At 40.4% G+C, this 22410-nt stretch overlaps 1 protein-coding gene across 1 annotated transcript in view; it reads left to right on the top strand.

Annotated features, from left to right (window-relative positions):
- Positions 1-22410, top strand: part of RABGAP1L (RAB GTPase activating protein 1 like) — a 1244335-nt gene that overhangs the window by 848272 nt on the left and 373653 nt on the right. Inside the window, exon 14 of the mRNA XM_053693261.1 lies at positions 10566-10679. Coding sequence (XP_053549236.1) covers positions 10566-10679 — 114 coding nt within the window. The remainder of the gene's footprint in view (positions 1-10565; positions 10680-22410) is intronic.

Below are 22410 nucleotides of genomic sequence, written 5' to 3'. Positions count from 1 at the left end.
CCCTGCCGCCTTCTACCCCATCTACCCCATCTACCGCGCCGCCATCTACCTCATCTACATCTACCCCATCTACCCCGCCGACATCTACCCCATCTACCCCACCGCCATCTACCGCACCGCCATCTACCCCATCTACCCCGCCGACATCTACCCCATCTACCCCGCCAACATCTACCCCGTCTACCCCGCCGACATCTACCGCGCCCCCATCTACCCCGCCGACATCTACCCCATCTACCCCGCCGACATCTACCCTATCTACCCCGCCGACATCTACCCCATCTACCCCGCCGACATCTACCCAGCCGACATCTATTTTAAAAATATTAACCCCTAATTTAATCCCCCTACACCGCCGCCAGCTATACTAACTATATTAGGGTTAATATAGTTATTATATTATATATATATTAAGTATAATAACCCTATCTAATTCTAACATCCCTAACTAAACTCTTATTAAAATAAATATAATATTAATAGTATTCATGAAAATATTCCTATTTAAACCTAAATACTTACCTATAAAATAAACCCTAAGATAGCTACAATGTAATTAATAAATTACATTGTATCGATTTTAGGGTTTATATTTATTTTACAGGCAACTTTGTATTTATTTTAACTAGGTACAATAGCTATTAAATAGTTATTTACTATTTAATAGCTACCTAGTTAAAATAATTACCAATGTACCTGTAAAATAAATTCTAACCTAAGTTACAAATACACCTACACTATCAATAAATTAAATAAACTACAAATATCTAAACTAAAATACAATAAATTAAACTAAACTAAATTACAAAAAAAAAAAAAAAAAACACTAAATTACAAAAAAAAAAAAAAAATATTACAAGATTTTTAAGCTAATTACACCTATTCTAAGCCCCCTAATAAAATAATAAAGCCCCCCAAAATAAAAAAATTTCCCTGCCCTATTCTAAATTAAAAAAGTTCAAATCTCTTTTACCTTACCAGCCCTTAAAAGGGCTTTTTGCGGGGCATGCCCCAAAGAAAACTGCTCTTTTGCCTGTAAAGATAAACACAATACCACCCTGATTGGCTGATTGGTTCAGCCAATCGGATTGAACTTGAATCTGATTGGCTGATTCAATCAACCAATCAGATTTTTCTACCTTAATTCCGATTGGCTGATAGAATCCTATCAGCCAATCGGAATTCGACGGACGCCATCTTGGATGACGTCATTTAAAGGTACCTCATTCGTCAGGAAGTCGTCGTGCCAGATTGATGCTCTGCGACGGAGGAGCGAAGAAAGAAGATTGAAGATGCGCTTTGCTTGAAGACATCACTGGATGGAAGAAGGCTCTCTGCAGCTTGATTGAAGACATCGCCCGGATCGGATGAAGAGTTCTGCTCGGCTGGGTGAATACAAGGTAGGGAGATCTTCAGGGGGGTAGTGTTAGGTTTATTTAAGGGGGGTTTGGGTGGGTTTAGAATAGGGGTATGTGGGTGGTGGGTTGTAATGTTGGGGGGTGGTATTGTGTTTATCTTTACAGGCAAAAGAGCAGTTTTCTTTGGGGCATGCCCCACAAAAAGCCCTTTTAAGGGCTGGTAAGGTAAAAGAGCTTTGAACTTTTTTAATTTAGAATAGGGCAGGGAAATTTTTTTATTTTGGGGGGCTTTATTTTATTAGGGGGCTTAGAATAGGTGTAATTAGCTTAAAAATCTTGTAATTTTTTTTTTTTTTTTTTTGTAAATTAGTGTTTGTTTGTTTTTTGTGATTTATTTTAGATTATTTTATTGTATTTAGCTTAGGATTTATTTTACAGGTAAATTGGTAATTATTTTAACTAGGTAGCTATTAAATAGTTATTAACTATTTAATAGCTATTGTACCTAGTTAAAAAAAAATACCAAGTTACCTGTAAAATAAATATAAACCCTAAAATAGCTACAATGTAATTATTAATTACATTGTAGCTATCTTAGGGTTTATTTTATAGGTAAGTATTTAGATTTAAATATGAATATTTTCATTAATAATATTAATATTATATTTATTTTAATAAGAGTTTAGTTAGGGATGTTAGAGTTAGATAGGGTTATTATACTTAATATTTAGATAATATAATAACGATATTAACTATATTAACCCTAATATAATTAGGGTTAATATATATAATATAGTAACTATATTAACCCTAATATAATTAGGGTTAATATAGCTGGCGGCGGTGTAGGGGGATTAAATTAGGGGTTAATACATTTATTATAGGTAGGGCCGGTGTAGGGGGATTAGATTAGGGGGTAATACATTTATTAGGGGGTAATACATTTAATATAGGTGGCGGCGGGGTTGGGGGGATTAAATTAGGGGTTAATACATTTATTATAGGTAGGGCCGGTGTAGGGGGATTAGATTAGGGGGTAATACATTTATTATAGGTAGGGCCGGTGTAGGGGGATTTAGATTAGATGCAAAAGAGCAGTTTACTTTGTGACAAAGCCCCACCAATTTTAAAATAGATGGCGGCGGGGTAGGAGCTCACATTAGGGGGTAGGTAAGGTAGATGTCGGCAGTGTAAGGGGCTCACTTTAGGGGGTAGTTTAATATTGTTGGCGACGGTGTAGGGGGATCACATTAGGGGGTAGTTAATGTAGATGGGGGGGGTCCGGGAGCGGCGGTTTAGGGGTTAAATACTTTATTAGGGATTGCGGCGGTGGATCACGGTTGACAGGTAGATAGACATTGTGCATGCGTTAGGTGTTAGGTTTATTTTGTAGCTAGTTTAGGGAGTTACGAGGCTCCAATAGACAGCGTAAGGCTTACTACGGCTGCTTTTTGTGGCGAGGTGAAAATGGAGTAAGATTTCTCCATTTTCGCCACGTAAGTCCTTACGCTGTATATTGGATACCAAACTGCGCTGGTTTGGTATACCTGCCTATGGCCCAAAAAACTATGGGCGACGGCAGAAATATACGAGCGTAACTTCTAGGTTACGCTCGTATATAGGATACCAAACCAGCGCAAATTTCAGCGTCGCCGGCATTGAATACTATCATTGATAGCTAGTCATTGAATACAATGTTGCAACGATTGACGCCTGCGCTTTAGGCATAACATTTTTTGGGTCACGCAGGTGCAAATCGATTGTTTGGGGAATGGTGCGCATGCGCAATTGTTCCGGCAATCGGGAACGCGCATTTGAAGTAATAAAGGCATTATCCGGAAATACATGGAGGGCGGAGCTAGGAACGTCCGGGAATGTAAATATAAAGTTTATTTATAACTATAATATATATATAAAAAAAAAATTAAAAAAAGTTGCAATCATACTATATATTAGATGAGGAATAGAATACAGGCTGCAAAAACCAAAAACTTTACATTCACTTTAAAGGCACAGTACCGTTTTTGTTTAAAGTGTTATTTTCTTTGATTAAAGTGTTTTCCAAGCTTGTTTGTTTCATTACTAGCCTATTTAACATGTCTGACACCAAGGAAAATCCTTGTTCTATGTGTTTAGAAGCCATTGTGGAACCCCCTCTTAGAATGTGTCCCACTTGCACTAATATGTCAATAAATTATAAAGAGCATATTTTAGCACTTTAAAATATTGCAATAGATGATTCTCAGTTAGAAGGAAATGAGGGTTTAGCATCTAGCTCTCCCCAAGTGTCACAACCAGTAACGCCCGCACAAGTGACGCCAAGTACCTCTAATGCTTTGAATTCATTTACTTTACAAGACATGGCCATAGTTATTAATACAGGGAGTGCAGAATTATTAGGCAAGTGGTATTTTTGAGGAATAATTTTATTATTGAACAACAACCATGTTCTCAATGAACCCAAAAAACTCATTAATATCAAAGCTGAATAGTTTTGGAAGTAGTTTTTAGTTTGTTTTTAGTTATAGCTATTTTAAGGGGATATCTGTGTGTGCAGGTGACTATTACTGTGCATAATTATTAGGCAACTTAACAAAAAACAAATATATACCCATTTCAATTATGTATTTTTACCAGTGAAACCAATATAACATCTCAACATTCACAAATATACATTTCTGACATTCAAAAACAAAACAAAAACAAATCAGTGACCAATATAGCCACCTTTCTTTGCAAGGACACTCAAAAGCCTGCCATCCATGGATTCTGTCAGTGTTTTGATCTGTTCACCATCAACATTGCGTACAGCAGCAACCACAGCCTCCCAGACACTGTTCAGAGAGGTGTACTGTTTTCCCTCCTTGTAAATCTCACATTTGATGATGGACCACAGGTTCTCAATGGGGTTCAGATCAGGTAAACAAGGAGGCCATGTCATTAGATTTTCATTCTTTTATACCCTTTCTTACCAGCCACGCTGTGGAGTACTTGGACGCGTGTGATGGAGCATTGTCCTGCATGAAAATCATGTTTTTCTTGAAGGATGCAGACTTCTTCCTGTACCACTGCTTGAAGAAGGTGTCTTCCAGAAACTGGCAGTAGGACTGGGAGTTGAGTTTGACTCCATCCTCAACCCGAAAAGGCCCCACAAGCTCATCTTTGATGATACCAGCCCAAACCAGTACTCCACCTCCACCTTGCTGGCGTCTGAGTCGGACTGGAGCTCTCTGCCCTTTACCAATCCAGCCACGGGCCCATCCATCTGGCCCATCAAGACTCACTCTCATTTCATCAGTCCATAAAACCTTAGAAAAATCAGTCTTGAGATATTTCTTGGCCCAGTCTTGACATTTCAACTTGTGTGTCTTGTTCAGTGGTGGTCGTCTTTCAGCCTTTCTTACCTTGGACATGTCTCTGAGTATTGCACACCTTGTGCTTTTGGGCACTCCAGTGATGTTGCAGCTCTGAAATATGGCCAAACTGGTGGCAAGTGGCATCTTGGCAGCTGCACGCTTGACTTTTCTCAGTTCATGGGCAGTTATTTTGCGCCTTGGTTTTTCCACACGCTTCTTGCGACCCTGTTGACTATTTTGAATGAAACGCTTGATTGTTCGATGATCACGCTTCAAAAGCTTTTCAATTTTAAGAGTGCTGCATCCCTCTGCAAGATATCTCACTATTTTTGACTTTTCTGAGCCTGTCAAGTCCTTCTTTTGACCCATTTTGCCAAAGGAAAGGAAGTTGCGTAATAATTATGCACACCTGATATCGGGTGTTGATGTCATTAGACCACACCCCTTCTCATTACAGAGATGCACATCACCTAATATGCTTAATTGGTAGTAGGCTTTCAAGCCTATACAGCTTGGAGTAAGACAACATGCATAAAGAGGATGATGTGGTCAAAATACTAATTTGCCTAATAATTCTGCACTCCCTGTAAAACCCTCACAGAGGTTTTCTCTAAACTGCCTGGTTTACAAGGAAAGCGTGACAGCTCTGGGTTAAGAACAAATGCTGAGCCATCTGACGCTTTAGTAGCCGTATCCGATATACCCTCACAATGTTCTGAAGTAGGGGTGAGGGATTTGTTTTCTGAGGGAGAGATTTCTGATTCAGGAAAGACGCTCCCTCAGACTTATTCTTATATGACGGTCTTTAAATTTAAGCTTGAACACCTCCGCTTATTGCTCAAGGAGGTATTAGCTACTCTAGACGATTGTGACCCTATAGTGGTCCCAGAGAAATTGTGTAAAATGGACAAATACTTAGAGGTTCCTGTTTTCACTGATGTTTTTCCAGTCCCTAAGAGGATTGTGACTATTGTTACTAAGGAGTGAGATAGACCAGGTATTCCGTTCGCTCCCCCTCCTGTTTTTAAGAAAATGTTTCCCATATCTGACACCATACAGGACTCGTGGCAGACTGTTCCTAAGGTGGAGGGAGCTATTTCTACTCTTGCTAAGCGTACAACTATACCTATCGAAGACAGTTGTGCTTTCAAAGATCCTATGGATAAAAAATTAGAGGGTCTTCTAAAGAAAATTTTTGTCCATCAAGGTTTTCTTCTCCAACCTATTGCATGCATTGTTCCTGTAACTACTACAGCTGCTTTCTGGTTTGAGGCTCTAGAAGAGGCTCCCCAGGTGGAGACTCCATTAGAGGATATTATGGATAGAATTAAGGCCCTTAAGTTGGCTAATTCTTTCATTACAGATGCCGCTTTCCAAATGGCTAAATTAGCGGCAAAGTATTCAGGTTTTGCCATTTTAGCATGCAGGGCGTTATGGCTTAAGTCCTGGTCTGCTGATGTGTCATCAAAATCTAAATTGTTAAACATCCCTTTCAAAGGAAAGACCCTATTCGTGCCTACACTGAAAAAAATTATTTCAGACATCACTGGAGGGAAAGGCCATGCCCTCCCTCAGGATAAAACAAATAAGATGAGGACCAAACAAAATAATTTTCGTTCCTTTCGGAACTTCAAAGGTCCCGCTTCAGCTTCCCCTGCAGCAAAGCAAGAGGGGAATTCTGTCCAATCCAAGTCAGTCTGGAGACCTAACCAGGCTTGGAACAAAGGTAAACAGGCCAAGAAGCCTGCTGCTGCCTCTAAGACAGCATGAAGGGGTAGCCCCCGATCCGGGACTGGATCTAGTAGGGGGCAGACTCTCTCTCTTCGCTCAGGCTTGGGCAAGAGATGTTCACGATTCCTGGGCTTTAGAAATTGTGTCCCAAGGATACTTTCTGGACTTCAAAGACTTCACATTTCTCAATTGTCTGCAAACCAGACAAAGAGAGAGGCTTTCTTAGGCTGTGTGGTTGTCTCAGGACCAGCTGTCTCAGGGAATGTGTTTCTGCAGGCCAGAGTGGCTCATAGTAACGACAGATGCCAGCCTGCTAGGCTGGGGTTCAACCTGGAAATCCCTGAAAGCACAGGGCTTATGGTCTTGGGAGGAATCTCTCCTCCTGATAAACATTCTAGAACTGAGAGCGATATTCAATGCGCTTCAGGCATGGCCTCGGCTAGCTGCGGCCAAATTCATCAGATTTCAGTCGGACAACATCACGACTGTAGCCTATATCAATCATCAAGGAGGAACATGGAGTTCTCTAGCGATGATGTAGGTAACCAAAATAATCCGATGGGCGGAGGATCACTCTTGTCATCTCTCAGCAATCCATATCCCAGGGGTAGAGAACTGGGAGGCGGATTTCCTAAGTCGTCAGACTTTTCATCCGGGGGAGTGGGAGCTCCATCCGGAGGTATTTGCCCAGCTGACTCAGCTATGGGGCACACCAGAATTGGATCTGATGGCGTCCCGACAGAACGCCAAACTTCCTTGTTACAGGTCCAGGTCCCGGGATACCCAGGCGGTACTGATAGATGCTCTAGCAGTGCCCTGGTCCTTCAATCTGGCTTATGTATTTCCACCGTTTCCTCTCCTCCCACGTCTGGTTTCCAGAATCAGGCAGGAGAGAGCTTCGGTGATTCTGATAGCACCTGCGTGGCCACGCAGGACTTGGTATGCAGACCTGGTGGACATGTCATCTGTTCCACCGTGGACTCTGCCAATGAGGCAGGACCTTCTAATCCAAGGTCCATTCAAGCATCCATATCTAACTTCTCTGAGTCTGACTGCTTGGAGATTGAACGCCTGATTCTATCAAAGCGTGGTTTCTCTGAGTCGGTCATTGATACCCTGATTCAGGCTAGAAAGCCTGTCACCAGGAAAATCTATCATAAGATTTGGCGCAGAAATCTTTGTTGGTGTGAATCCAAGGGTTACTCATCGAGTAAGATTAGGATTCCTAGAATTTTGTCCTTTCTCCAAGAAGGATTGGAGAAGGGATTATCAGTTAGTTCCTTAAAAGGACAAATATATGCTTTGTCTATTCTTTTACACAAACGTCTGGCAGATGTCCCAGACGTTCAAGCGTTTAGTCAGGCCTTGGTCAGGATCAAGCCTGTATTTAAACCTGTTGCTCCATCATGGAGCCTAAATTTGGTTCTTAATGTTCTTCAAGGGGTTTTGTTTGAACCTATGCATTCCATAGATATTAAGCTTTTATCTTGGAAAGTTTTGTTTTTAGTAGCTATCTCTTCGGCTCGAAGAGTTTCTGAGTTATCTGCTTTACAGTGTGACTCACCTTACCTAGTTTTCCATGCAGATAAGGTGGTTTTGCGTACCAAACCTCGGTTTCTTCCTAAGGTTGTTTCTAATAGGAATATCAATCAGGAGATTGTTGTTCCTTCTCTGTGTCCTAATCCTTCATCAAAGAAGGAACGTCTGTTGCACAATCTTGATGTGGTTCGTACTTTAAAGTTCTACTTACAAGCAACTTAAGATTTCCGTCAAACATCTTCATTGTTTGTTGTTTATTCTGGTAAACGGAGAGGTCAAAAGGCTACGTCTACCTCTCTTTCCTTTTGGCTGAAAAGCTTCATCCGTTTGGCTTATGAGACTGCTGGCCAGCAGCCTCATGAAAGAATTACTGCTCATTCTACTAGAGCAGTGGCTTCCACATGGGCTTTTAAAAATGAGGCTTCTGTTGAACAGATTTGTAAGGCGGCGACTTGGTCTTCGCTTCATACTTTTTCCAAATTTTCCAAATTTGATACTTTTGCTTCTTCGGAGGCTATTTTTGGGAGAAAGGTTCAACAAGCAGTGGTGCCTTCCGTTTAAGGTACCTGTCTTGTCCCTCCCTTCATCCGTGTCCTAAAACTTTGGTATTGGTATCCCATAAGTATGGATGAATCCGTGGACTCGAAACATCTTACAAGAGAAAACAGAATTTATGCTTACCTGATAAATTTCTTTCTCTTGTGATGTATCGAGTCCACGGCACGTCCTGTCTATTTAAGACAGGTAGTATATTTTTATTTAAAAAACTTCAGTCACCACTGCATCCTATAGTTTCTCCTTTTTCTTCCTAGCCTTCGGTCGAATGACTGGGGGGTGGAGCTAAGGGAGGAGCTATGTGGACAGCTCTGCTGTGGGTGCTCTCTCTGCCACTTCCTGTAGGGAAGGAGAATATCCCATAAGTATGGATGAATCCGTGGACTCGATACATCAGAAGAGAAAGAAATTAATCAGGTAAGCATAAATTCTGTTTTTTCAATTTCATGTTACTTCCAAGTGTTGATTCCTAGTATTATTTTAGTAAAAGGGGTTGTCATATCATCAGCTTTTCTACAAGTAAAAAAAAAAAAAGTAAAATAAAGTATACAGCGCTGATAATTGACTTTCTGTTAGACATGCTTTTCTGGTGACTGAAACTTTACTGTACTGTAATGAACTGCATTGGGTTAATTTATATTTGTCTTAACAAGCAGTAACAATCAACTGTTAAATTCACAACTGGAATAAAATATGGTGTAATCCATTGGCCTCTAGTTATCAAGGTGTGTCGGACCTGATCTGACAGTGCGGATCAGGTCCGACAGACCTCGCTGAATATGGCGAGCAATACGCTCACCGTATTCATCATTGCACCAGCAGCTTACAAGAGCTGTGGTGCAACGCCGCCCCCTGCAGACTCGCGGCCAATAGGCCGCCAGCAGAGGGGTGTCAATCAACCCGATCGTACTCGATTGGGTTGATTTCCGGCGATGTCTGTCCGCCTGCTCAGAGCAGGCGGACAGGTTATGGAGCAGCGGTCTTTGTGACTGCTGCTTCATAACTGCTGTTTCTGGCAAGTCTGAAGACTCGCCAGAAACAGGGGCCATCAAGCTCCTTACGGAGATTGATAACTAGAGGCCATTGTCTGATTAAAAGGTACTGGTTCATTAAAGGGACACTGAACCCAATTTTTTTCTTTCGTTATTTAGATAGAGCATGCAATTTTAAGCAACTTTCTAATTTACTCGTATTATCAATTTTTCTTCATTCTCTTGGTATCTTTATTTGAAATGCAAGATTGTAAGTTTAGATGCCGGCCCATTTTTGGTGAATAACCTGGGTTGTTCTTGCTGATTGGTAGATAAATTCACCTACCAATAAACAAGGGCTGTCTAGGGTCTGAACCAAAAATTGTCTGGCTCCTTAGCTTAGATGCCTTATTTTTCAAATAAAGATAGCAAGAGAACGAAGAAAAATTGATAATACGAGTAAATTAAAAAGTTGCTTAAAATTATATGTTCTATCTGAATCATGAAAGAAAACATTTGGGTTCAGTGTCCCTTTAAAGCGAAATACTACCCATATGCTAAATAATAATAATAAGTGCTGCAATATATCTATAAAATAAACAACAAATTGTATTTCAAACTTGCATCAGTTTACCAGTGTGTGCTCTCTGAGCAGTTATCCCCTAGCTTACATCTTTAATTTCATCTGAAAAAACAAACAAACAAACAGCATCATCTGTGCCAAGTTCACACTTTGCTTTACTGTGGTCTCTTGGCATTTTGCTATATTATTGTGCGATTTCATAGTAAACTTCTTTAAACTGAAGAGGTAAAGTGACTTTGCTTGCACATGCAAGATGGCTGCATACTTCCTCGCAAGCCCCGGGGCAGGCATCTTGATTGGATGGGTAAAGTCCCTTTACAGTGGGATGTGGCTACTGAGGATATTTTGAGGAAAAATATCTTCCTTTTTACTTAGAAATATTTATGTGAAATATATCCATGTAGTGATTATCAATCAATCATGTTAAACTTTGTATCTATAAACCTAAATTGCTTTGATTTTTTTTTTTAAGGACTCCGTGCAAGAGAGCGTCATTAAGAGGGACGTCCATCGTACATTTCCAGCTCATGATTATTTCAAAGACACTCAGGGAGACGGACAGGATTCTCTATTTAGAATCTGTAAGGTGAGCGGACTTTATGGTGAGCACACCTAGTAATACTAGTATTGATACCCTTTGGATCTTGTATATCCCTATCCTATTTTAATGGTATTGGATGATTGCAATGTATGCTGAGATCACTATGGAGATTAAATATAACTCAACTCATTAATTTTCTTTTTATTTGCAAAATGTTTTTCATGGTTTAGACAATCAGGTTTGCTTCACTCTCTTCACTGGTATTTTTTGTTGAAGAAGAAGCAATGCACTACTGGGGTTCACTAAACACATCAGGTGAACCAATAGCAAGGCATATATGTACAACCACCAATCAGCAGCTAGATCCCAATAGTGCATTGCTGCTCATGACCCTTCCTAAATATGCATTGCAACTAAGGATACCCAGAGAATGAAGCAAATTTGGTAACAAAAGTAAACAGTGAAGTTAGGTAAAATTGCATGTGCTATCTGAATCAATTAAAGGGATACTAAACCCAATTTTTTTCTTTCAAGATTCAGATAGAGCAGGCAATTTTAAGCAACTTTCTAATGTTCTCCTACTATCAATTTTTATTTGTTCTCTTGGTTTCTTTATTTAAAAAGCAGAAATTGTAAAGCTTAGGAGCCAGCCCATTTTGGGTTAAGCACACTGGATAGCACTTGCTTATTGGTGACTACATTTAGCAAACTAATAAGTAAGCATAACCCAGGTTCTGCACCAAAAATAGGCCGGCTCTTAATTGGTTATAGGAGTAAATTAGAAAGATGCTTAAAGGGACACTGAACCCAAATTTTCTTTTGTGATTCAGATAGAGCATGCAATTTTAAGCAACTTTCTAATTTCTAATCTTTATTTGAAAAAGAAGGCATCAACGCTAAGGAGCCAGCCAACGTTTGGTTCAGCACCTTGGACAGCACTTGTTTATTGGTGGGTGAATTTATCCATCAATCAGCAAGAACAACCCAGGTTGTTCACTAAAAATGGGCCGGCATCTAAACTTACATTCTTGCTTTCCAGGTAAAGATACCAAGAGAATAAAGAAAATTTGATAATAGGAGTAAATTAAAAAGTTGCTTAAAATTGCATGCTCTATCTGAATCATGAAAGAAAAAAAATTGGTTCAGTGTCCCTTTAAAAATGCATGCTCTATCTGAATCATTACAGAAAAAATGGATCTAGTGTCCCTTTAAATTTAGTTTTGACTTAACTTTTAAGCACAGGCTAACATATTAACAACTGGCACCTAAGAATAAAAAAACGCTGAAAAAGTTTGGAGATCTGATGAAAATAATTAAAAAGTTCAGTGTATGTATATATATATATATATATATATATATATATTTATTTAATGAATTAAATCCAACATAAAAAGCACAGTGGAATGTGGATTTGTATTTATGCTTTTGTTATTTATTAAAGTTTTTAAAGCAGACTTCCTGCTTGCAGTTTAATTTTGTTGACATATAGCCGAATAGATAGATCTTTAAAATGAATTGTTCATTGCGTCTTTCAAGAATGTTTCAGAATCTTTTGCGTTTCTGTCTGAACTATAAATAAATATTTTACAACTGTTTAGTTGTAAATTCTAAATTTAGAATACCTTGCTTTACATTCAGGGATATTGAAATCCCTGTTTCATGTATGTATTGCTATACATTATAAAAATGTTAAAATGTTGTACAGTGAAATTTGATACCCATTTATGGTTATATACGTCAAAATTAATGATTCATGGGTCAGCGAGAGCATACTGTTAAAAACAAAGAAACAAAAAAATCTCTTTACCAATTGTACAGGTTTCTTGGTATGTTTTTTTTATATATACATAGTTCCTTAGAGCAGGGTTCTTCAAACTTTTTTCCCAAAGACCCAATGATACCACATACCGTCACAACCCTATTTCTATGCTTGGTCTGAACATTTCTGTAGTAATATGCAAGATAACTGCAATTTGACTATTGTGTGTGTATTTTATTCCTGATTGTAGTCAAACTTTAAACTGTTGTAAAAGGTTAAATGACACATACCACACTCTTATACAACAGACACACTATCATACAACACACATTACACACTATCCTACAACACACACACACAAGTTGCGACCCATGGTATGAAGAGCCCTTACTTAGAGCATACTCAGGAGCATGCTCGTGTCTATATGTCAGCAGTGTTTATAGTTCTTAAGACATGTGTGTACATGTGGATGTCTGAGTGGGTGTGTACATGTGGATGTCTATGGATGCCTGTGTGTGTGTGTGTACATTTGGATGTTTATGGATACCTGTGTGTGTGTGTGTACATGGGGATGTCTAGGGATTCCTTGGTGTGCGCACACATGTGGATGTCTGTGGATGCCTTAGTAGGCGCGCACATGTGGATGCCTATGGATGCCTTGATGTGCGCGCACATGCAAATGTCTATGGATGCCTTGGTGTGTTTATAGTTCTCAAGACATGTCTGTACATGTGGATGCCTGGGTGGGTGTGTACATGTAGATATCTATGGATGTCTAGGTGTGCATGCACATGTCAATGTCTATGGTTGCCTGGGTGTGAGTGCACAAGTGAATGTCTATGGGTGCCTGGGTGTGTGCGCACATGTGGATGTCTATGGATGCCTTGCTGTGTGTGCACATGTGGATGTCTATGGATGCCTGGGTATGTGGGTGTACATGTGGATGTCTATGGATGCTTGGGTGTGCGCACATATGTTGATGTCTATGGATGCTTGCATGTGCACTTGTAGATGTCTATGGATACCTGTGTGTGTACATGTGGATGCCTGTGTGTGTGTACATGTGGATGCCTGTGTGTGTACATGTGGATGTCTATGGTTGCCTTGGTATGTGTGTACATGTGGATGTTTATGGATGTTTTGGGGGGTGTACATGTGGATGTTTGTGGATATCTATGGATGCCTGGGTGTGTGTGTGCACATGTGGATGCCTGGGTGTGCACGCACATGTGGATGCCTGGGCCTGCACGCACATGCAGATGTCTATGATTGCCTTGGTGTGCGCGCGTACATGTGGATGTCTATGGATGCCTTGGTGTGCTCGCACATGTGGATGTCTACGGATGCCAGGGTGTGTGTACACATGTGGATGTCTATGGATGCTTGTGTGTGCACTTGTACTTGTGGAAATCTGTAGGAGCCTGTATGTTCTAACATCTGAATGTGCACGCCAGGTTATACAGAAACTGCCCAATCTATATGTAAAAACCAGGATTGTTGTGGACATAAATGACCACTCGTCTAGAGTTAACTGCACAAAGGTAACTTCCTTTCTGTTCATCCCTCTATTCTTAGTTCTGTCCAACCTTCTGGAGGACAGGGATTAGGAAGCTTCCTCTCTAGATATGTTTTTTACATTCCAGAAATACTTTTTCATCTATATGGCAATTCGGCTACAGATTATATATTCCTTTCATAATGATGTTGAGAGTCCACAATCTATTACACATGGGAATTTACCTCCTGTCCACTAGGAGGAGGTAAAAATACCGAAATTCATAGAATACTTAATCCCCCACAACCACCTCTCTATGCCTGTCTTTTGCCTCCTAGGAAGAAGGTGAAGAATTTAGGTGCTCCAGATTCTTAGTTGAAGAATGAAGATGTGCAAGTATTCTTCAGAGAAAGGGGTTTTCAGTCTATTTTGAGCCCCAGTTTCCCTCAGAGTGCAGTGCTTGTCAGAGGGATGTATTTAGGGTATGGTTTATGAGCCGATGGTTTCACCTCATGGGAAATCCTTCATAGGCCCTCTGTAATCAGTCGCAGGGACTTGTCTTCTGCATCTTTTTATAGATCTATATTATACTCCTATTCCATAACCTCTGCTGATATGTTTCAGTACTGGTTTGGCTGTCTGCTACTTGTTTGATAGTGGACAAATGTCTATGGTTAAGTATATATATTTCTCCAACATTGGTGTGTCCGGTCCACGGCGTCATCCTTACTTGTGGGATATTCTCTTCCCCAACAGGAAATGGCAAAGAGTCCCAGCAAAGCTGGTCACATGATCCCTCCTAGGCTCCACCCACCCCAGTCATTCTCTTTGCCGTTGCACAGGCAACATCTCCACGGAGATGGTTAAGAGTTTTTTTGGTGTTTAAATGTAGTTTTTATTCTTCTATCAAGTGTTTGTTATTTTAAAATAGTGCTGGTATGTACTATTTACTCTGAAACAGAAAAAGGATGAAGATTTCTGTTTGTAAGAGGAAGATGATTTTAGCAGACAGTTACTAAAATCGATTGCTGTTTCCACACAGGACTGTTGAGATGAAGTAACTTCAGTTGGGGGAAACAGTTAGCAGACCTTTCTGCTCAAGGTATGACTAGCCATATTTCTAACAAGACCATGTAATGCTGGAAGGCTGTCATTTCCCCTCATGGGGACCGGTAAGCCATTTTCTTAGTTAAACATAAAAGAATAAAGGGCTTCAAAAAGGGCTTCAAAAACTGGTAGACATTTTTCTGGGCTAAAACGATTGCTTTACTAGGCATATTATGTAGATTTTAACTAATAATGATTATTATAATTTTGGGGATTGTTTAGAAAAACGGCAGGCACTGTGTTGGACACCTTTTTCAGAAGGGGGCCTTTTCTAGTTATAGACAGAGCCTCATTTTCGCGCCACTAATGCGCAGTTGTTTTTGGAGAGCAAGGCATGCAGATGCATGTGTGAGGAGCTAAGAATCACTGAAAAAGCTTATAGAAGGCATCATTTGGTATCGTATTCCCCTCTGGGCTTGGTTGGGTCTCAGCAAAGCATATAGCTGGGACTGTATAGGGGTTAAATGTAAAAACGGCTCCGGTTCCGTTATTTTAAGGGTTAAAGCTCTGAAATTTGGTGTGCAATACTTTTAATGCTTTAAGACACTGTGGTGAATTTTGAACAATTCCTTCATACTTTTTCACATATTCAGTAATAAAGTGTTTTCAGTTTGAAATTTAAAGTGACAGTAACGGTTTTATTTTAAAACGTTTTTTGTGCTTTGTTGACAAGTTTAAGCCTGTTTAACATGTCTGTACCATCAAATAAGCTATGTTCTATATGTATGAAAGCCAATGTGTCTCCCCATTTAAATTTATGTGATAATTGTGCCATAGTGTCCAAACAAAGTAAGGACAGTAATGCCACAGATAATGATATTGCCCAAGATGATTCCTCAAATGAGGGGAGTAAACATGATACTACATCATCCCCTACTGTGTCTACACCAGTTATGCCCACACAGGAGGCCCCTAGTACATCTAGTGCGCCAATACTTATTACCATGCAACAATTAACGGCTGTAATGGATAACTCTATAGCAAATCTTTTATCCAAAATGCCTACTTATCAGAGAAAGCGCGATTGCTCTGTTTTAAACACTGAAGAGCAAGAGGACGCTGATGATAATTGTTCTGTCATACCCTCACACCAATCTGAAGGGGCCATGAGGGAGGTTTTGTCTGAGGGAGAAATTTCAGATTCAGGAAAGATTTCTCATCAAGCTGAACCTGATGTTGTGACATTTAAATTTAAATTAGAACATCTCCGCGCACCGCTTAAGGAGGTATTATCTACTCTGGATGATTGTGACAATTTGGTCATTCCAGAGAAGTTATGTAAGATGGACAAGTTCCTAGAGGTTCCGGTGCCCCCCGACGCTTTTCCTATACCCAAGCGGGTGGCGGACATAGTAAATAAAGAGTGGGAAAGGCCCGGCATACCTTTTGTCCCCCCCCCCTATATTTAAGAAATTATTTCCTATAGTCGACCCCAGAAAGGACTTATGGCAGACAGTCCCCAAGGTCGAGGGGGCGGTTTCTACTCTAAACAAACGCACTACTATTCCTATCGAAGATAGTTGTGCTTTCAAAGATCCTATGGATAAAAAATTAGAGGGTTTGCTTAAAAAGATTTTTGTTCAGCAAGGTTACCTTCTACAACCAATTTCATGCATTGTTCCTGTCACTACGGCAGCGTGTTTCTGGTTCGAGGAACTAGAAAAGTTGCTCAATAAAGAATCTTCGTATGAGGAGGTTATGGACAGAGTTCAAGCACTTAAATTGGCTAACTTTTATTTTAGATGCCGCTTTGCAATTAGCTAGATTAGCGGCGAAAAATTCAGGGTTTGCTATCGTGGCGCGCAGAGCGCTTTGGCTAAAGTCTTGGTCAGCGGATGTGTCTTCCAAGACAAAATTGCTTAACATTCCTTTCAAGGGTAAAACATTATTTGGACCTGATTTGAAAGAGATTATTTCAGACATCACTGGGGGAAAGGGCCACGCCCTCCCACAGGATAGGTCTTTTAAGGCTAAAAATAAGCCTAATTTTCGTCCCTTTCGCAGAAACGGACCAGCCTCTAATTCTACATCCTCTAAGCAAGAGGGTAATACTTCACAACCCAAACCAGCCTGGAAACCAATGCAAGGCTGGAACAAGGGTAAGCAGGCCAAGAAGCCTACCACTGCTACCAAAACAGCATGAATGGATAGCCCCCGATCCGGGACCGGATCTGGTGGGGGGCAGACTTTCTCTCTTTGCTCAGGCTTGGGCAAGAGATGTTCAGGATCCTTGGGCGCTAGAAATAGTTTCTCAAGGTTATCTCCTGGAATTCAAGGAACTACCCCCCAAGGGGAAGGTTCCACAGGTCTCAATTATCTTCAAACCAAATAAAAAGACAGGCATTCTTACATTGTGTAGAAGACCTGTTAAAGATGGGAGTGATTCATCCAGTTCCAATAAGAGAACAAGGGATGGGTTTTTATTCCAACCTGTTCATAGTTCCCAAAAAAGAGGGAACATTCAGACCAATTTTGGATCTCAAGATCCTAAACAAATTTCTCAGGGTACCATCGTTCAAAATGGAAACTATTCGAACGATCCTACCTACTATCCAGGAAAATCAATTTATGACTACCGTGGATTTAAAGGATGCGTACCTACATATTCCTATCCACAAGGAACATCATCAGTTCCTAAGGTTCGCTTTTCTGGACAAGCATTACCAGTTTGTGGCACTTCCATTCGGATTAGCCACTGCTCCAAGGATTTTCACAAAGGTACTAGGGTCCCTTCTAGCGGTTCTAAGACCAAGGGGCATTGCAGTAGTACCTTACTTGGACGACATCCTGATTCAAGCGTCGTCTCTGTCAAAAGCAAAGGCTCATACGGACATCGTCCTAGCCTTTCTCAGATCTCATGGATGGAAGGTGAACAAAGAAAAAAGTTCTCTGTCCCCGTCAACAAGAGTTCCCTTCTTGGGAACAATAATAGATTCCTTAGAAATGAGGATTTTTCTGACAGAGGTCAGAAAATCAAAAATTCTAAGCTCTTGTCAAGTACTTCATTCTGTTCTTCGTCCTTCCATAGCGCAGTGCATGGAAGTAATAGGATTGATGGTTGCAACAATGGACATAGTTCCTTTTGCACGAATTCATCTAAGACCATTACAACTGTGCATGCTCAGACAGTGGAATGGGGATTATACAGACTTGTCTCCGACGATTCAAGTAGATCAAAAGACCAGAGATTCACTCCGTTGGTGGCTGACCCTGGACAATCTGTCACAGGGAATGAGCTTCCGCAGACCAGAGTGGGTCATTGTCACGACCGACGCCAGCCTGGTGGGCTGGGGCGCGGTCTGGGAATCCCTGAAAGCTCAGGGTCTATGGTCTCGGGAAGAATCTCTTCTCCCGATAAACATTCTGGAACTGAGAGCGATATTCAATGCTCTCAAAGCTTGGCCTCAACTAGCAAAGGCCAAATTCATAAGGTTTCAATCAGACAACATGACGACTGTTGCATATATCAATCATCAGGGGGGAACAAGGAGTTCCCTGGCGATGGAAGAAGTGACCAAAATAATTCAATGGGCGGAGGATCACTCCTGCCACTTGTCTGCGATCCACATCTCAGGAGTGGAAAATTGGGAAGCGGATTTTCTGAGTCGTCAGACATTCCATCCGGGGGAGTGGGAACTCCATCCGGAAATCTTTGCCCAAATAACTCAATTATGGGGCATTCCAGACATGGATCTGATGGCGTCTCGTCAGAACTTCAAGGTTCCTTGCTACGGGTCCAGATCCAGGGATCCCAAGGCGACTCTAGTAGACGCACTAGTAGCACCTTGGACCTTCAACCTAGCTTATGTATTCCCACCGTTTCCTCTCATTCCCAGGCTGGTAGCCAGGATCAATCAGGAGAGGGCTTCGGTGATCTTGATAGCTCCTGCGTGGCCACGCAGGACTTGGTATGCAGACCTGGTGAATATGTCATCGGCTCCACCATGGAAGCTACCTTTGAGACAGGACCTTCTTGTTCAAGGTCCATTCGAACATCCGAATCTGGTTTCTCTCCAGCTGACGGCTTGGAGATTGAACGCTTGATTTTATCAAAGCGTGGGTTTTCAGATTCTGTAATAGATACTCTGATTCAGGCTAGAAAGCCTGTAACTAGAAAAATTTACCATAAAATATGGAAAAAATATATCTGTTGGTGTGAATCCAAAGGATTGCCATGGAACAAGATAAAGATTCCTAAGATTCTATCCTTTCTACAAGAAGGTTTGGAGAAAGGATTATCTGCAAGTTCTCTAAAGGGACAGATTTCTGCTTTATCTGTCTTACTACACAAACGACTGGCAGCTATGCCAGATGTTCAAGCATTTGTTCAGGCTCTGGTTAGGATCAAGCCTGTTTACAGACCTTTGACTCCTCCCTGGAGTTTAAATCTAGTTCTTTCAGTTCTTCAAGGGGTTCCGTTTGAACCCTTACATTCCGTAGATATTAAGTTACTATCTTGGAAAGTTTTGTTTTTGGTTGCAATCTCTTCTGCTAGAAGAGTTTCAGAGTTATCTGCTCTGCAGTGTTCTCCTCCTTATCTGGTGTTCCATGCAGATAAGGTGGTTTTGCGTACTAAGCCTGGTTTTCTTCCTAAAGTTGTTTCTAACAAAAATATTAACCAGGAGATAGTTGTACCTTCTTTGTGTCCGAATCCAGTTTCAAAGAAGGAGCGTTTGTTACACAATTTGGACGTTGTCCGTGCTCTAAAATTCTATTTAGAGGCTACTAAAGATTTCAGACAAACATCATCCTTGTTTGTTGTTTATTCTGGTAAAAGGAGAGGTCAAAAAGCGACTTCCACCTCTCTTTCCTTTTGGCTTAAAAACATTATCCGTTTGGCTTATGAGACTGCCGGACGGCAGCCTCCTGAACGAATCACAGCTCACTCCACTAGGGCTGTGGCTTCCACATGGGCCTTCAAGAGCGAGGCTTCTGTTGATCAGATATGTAAGGCAGCGACTTGGTCTTCACTGCACACTTTTGCCAAATTTTACAAATTTGATACTTTTGCTTCTTCGGAGGCTATTTTTGGGAGAAAGGTTTTGCAAGCTGTGGTGCCTTCCGTTTAGGTGACCTGATTTGCTCCCTCCCTTCATCCGTGTCCTAAAGCTTTGGTATTGGTTCCCACAAGTAAGGATGACGCCGTGGACCGGACACACCAATGTTGGAGAAAACAGAATTTATGCTTACCTGATAAATTACTTTCTCCAACGGTGTGTCCGGTCCACGGCCCGCCCTGGTTTTTTTAATCAGGTCTGATGAATTATTTTCTCTAACTACAGTCACCACGGTATCATATGATTTCTCCTATATATATTTCCTCCTGTCCGTCGGTCGAATGACTGGGGTGGGCGGAGCCTAGGAGGGATCATGTGACCAGCTTTGCTGGGACTCTTTGCCATTTCCTGTTGGGGAAGAGAATATCCCACAAGTAAGGATGACGCCGTGGACCGGACACACCGTTGGAGAAAGTAATTTATCAGGTAAGCATAAATTCTGTTTTTTTTATTTATAGACACACATTTAGCTACTTTATTGGCACTTTTAAGTTTTTAAAAGTTTTTCTATATATGTAATTATATATGGCCCTGGGACAGATCTGTTTTTGCGCGCCGGGGTTTGCGCATACCAGGTTTACGCTCATCAGATTTACGCTCATCAGATTAGTGCACGTCCCTTAGCCTTCTAGGAGTTATAGGTTAGTTTTGCTCATTGGGTTTTGTCTGTCGTGTTAGCGCACACTTTCTTGGTTATGCGCCAGTTGGATTTTTGCAGTACTATTTGCCATTTAAACAGTAAGTTGTTTGGCGTGCATTTGACAGTAATTGTTTTTACTATGCTCAGCTTGGCTTAGCGTGCATTGTTTCTATAAGCTGCTTAGAAGGGGGGATATGGTTTCCTTTACTAAAAAGCTTTATTAAGAGGTTTTATAGTGTTTTTTTTGCATTGTTTTGCTTTATGCTGTAATGGAACAGCAGAAGTTTGTCCCTAAATTTACCCTAGAAACTTTATCTCCTGAACACCTTTCTACTATTATTAAGGGTGCTTATTGTAAAAAGTGTAAGTGTCGCCTTTAAGCTAATTCATGTGGCACATGTTTAGATTTGTTGATGCATGCAGACTAATTAAATGCTGTTTCTTTGGGTAGTAATGCACCTACTCTTTGTTCATTACAGGTTAATGCTGATGTCGTGCCTCCTGCTATGAAATCATTCATCAAGTATACTGTCTCTGAGGCTTAAGCTGCTCTACTGCCTTCAAATAATCATCCAGATTTTAAACATCTACAAGTGCTATGTGTCCTGATCCAAGGGATACTGTGGTGTCCTTCAGATGGTGAAGTTTTCTCTGGGAATAAGGATTCCCCATCTGAAGTAGAGCCAGATATTTCCTCTTGTTTGTTTAAAATTGAACATATATATATATATATATATATATATATATATATATATATATATATATATATATATATATATATATATATATATATATATATGTTCTCTTTTAAAATAGGTCTTAGTCACTTTGGGGGTTGAAGATTCTAAATCTTCTGAAAATAAACCTTGTAATTCAGTTTTTAAAAACACGTTGTTAATCTCCCTGAGGTTTTCACTGTGTCTGATGCTGTCTCTGACATGAATGCTAGGGAATAGTCTAAGCCAGATGTGTCTTTTATCCTTCTGCAAGGTTTAAAAAGTTATATATTTTACCTGCTGCTAAACTAGAGTTCCCAAAGTGGATGGGGCCATTTCCACTATAGCTTTAGAATCCATTTATAAAAGGGCCTTTCTACATACTGGTTATATTCTCAGGTTGGCTATTTCTATTGCTGATATAGCTGCTGCTTCTACTTACTGGTTGTCCAGTCTTTCAGAGCAGTTTTATGATGACCCTGTTAGTGCAAATCTATTAAGTTTGTTTCAGTGCAAATTCTTTAAAGGGACATTAAACACTACATAAAAGCTAGAAAGAATGATGCATTCAAAGAAAAGATTAGTCTGAGAATAACATGTAGATGTATTTTTTAAAGTTTCATTAGCTGTTTAAATATTGACAAAATAAGTGTAAAATTTTAGTGTATAAAACAATGGGGGCTGCCATGTTGTAACTTAGGTTACCTTCTCTGCTGTGACCAATTAAGGATAGTTATAAATCGGTCACTAGAGTGTGCAGCCAATGGCTGTGTGGAATAAAACAGTGTTCTGCACTTCCATTTCTAACTGAAAAGCTAAAAATTTCAGAATGGCATTACAGGGAAAGGGGGCAAAATAAATAATAAAAAGTATATTGTAGAGATTTTTTTTTAAATACGATTTTTCATTTTATATTACTATCTCAAAGTGTTTAATGTCTCTTTAAAGCATGTCTTTAGCAATTATTGCCAAGAGGGCCTTGTGGCATAAATCCTGGAATGC

Source organism: Bombina bombina, chromosome 10, assembly GCF_027579735.1.
Source record: "Bombina bombina isolate aBomBom1 chromosome 10, aBomBom1.pri, whole genome shotgun sequence".
Lineage (NCBI taxonomy): Eukaryota > Metazoa > Chordata > Amphibia > Anura > Bombinatoridae > Bombina > Bombina bombina.
This window is presented reverse-complemented; position numbering and strand designations above follow the sequence as displayed.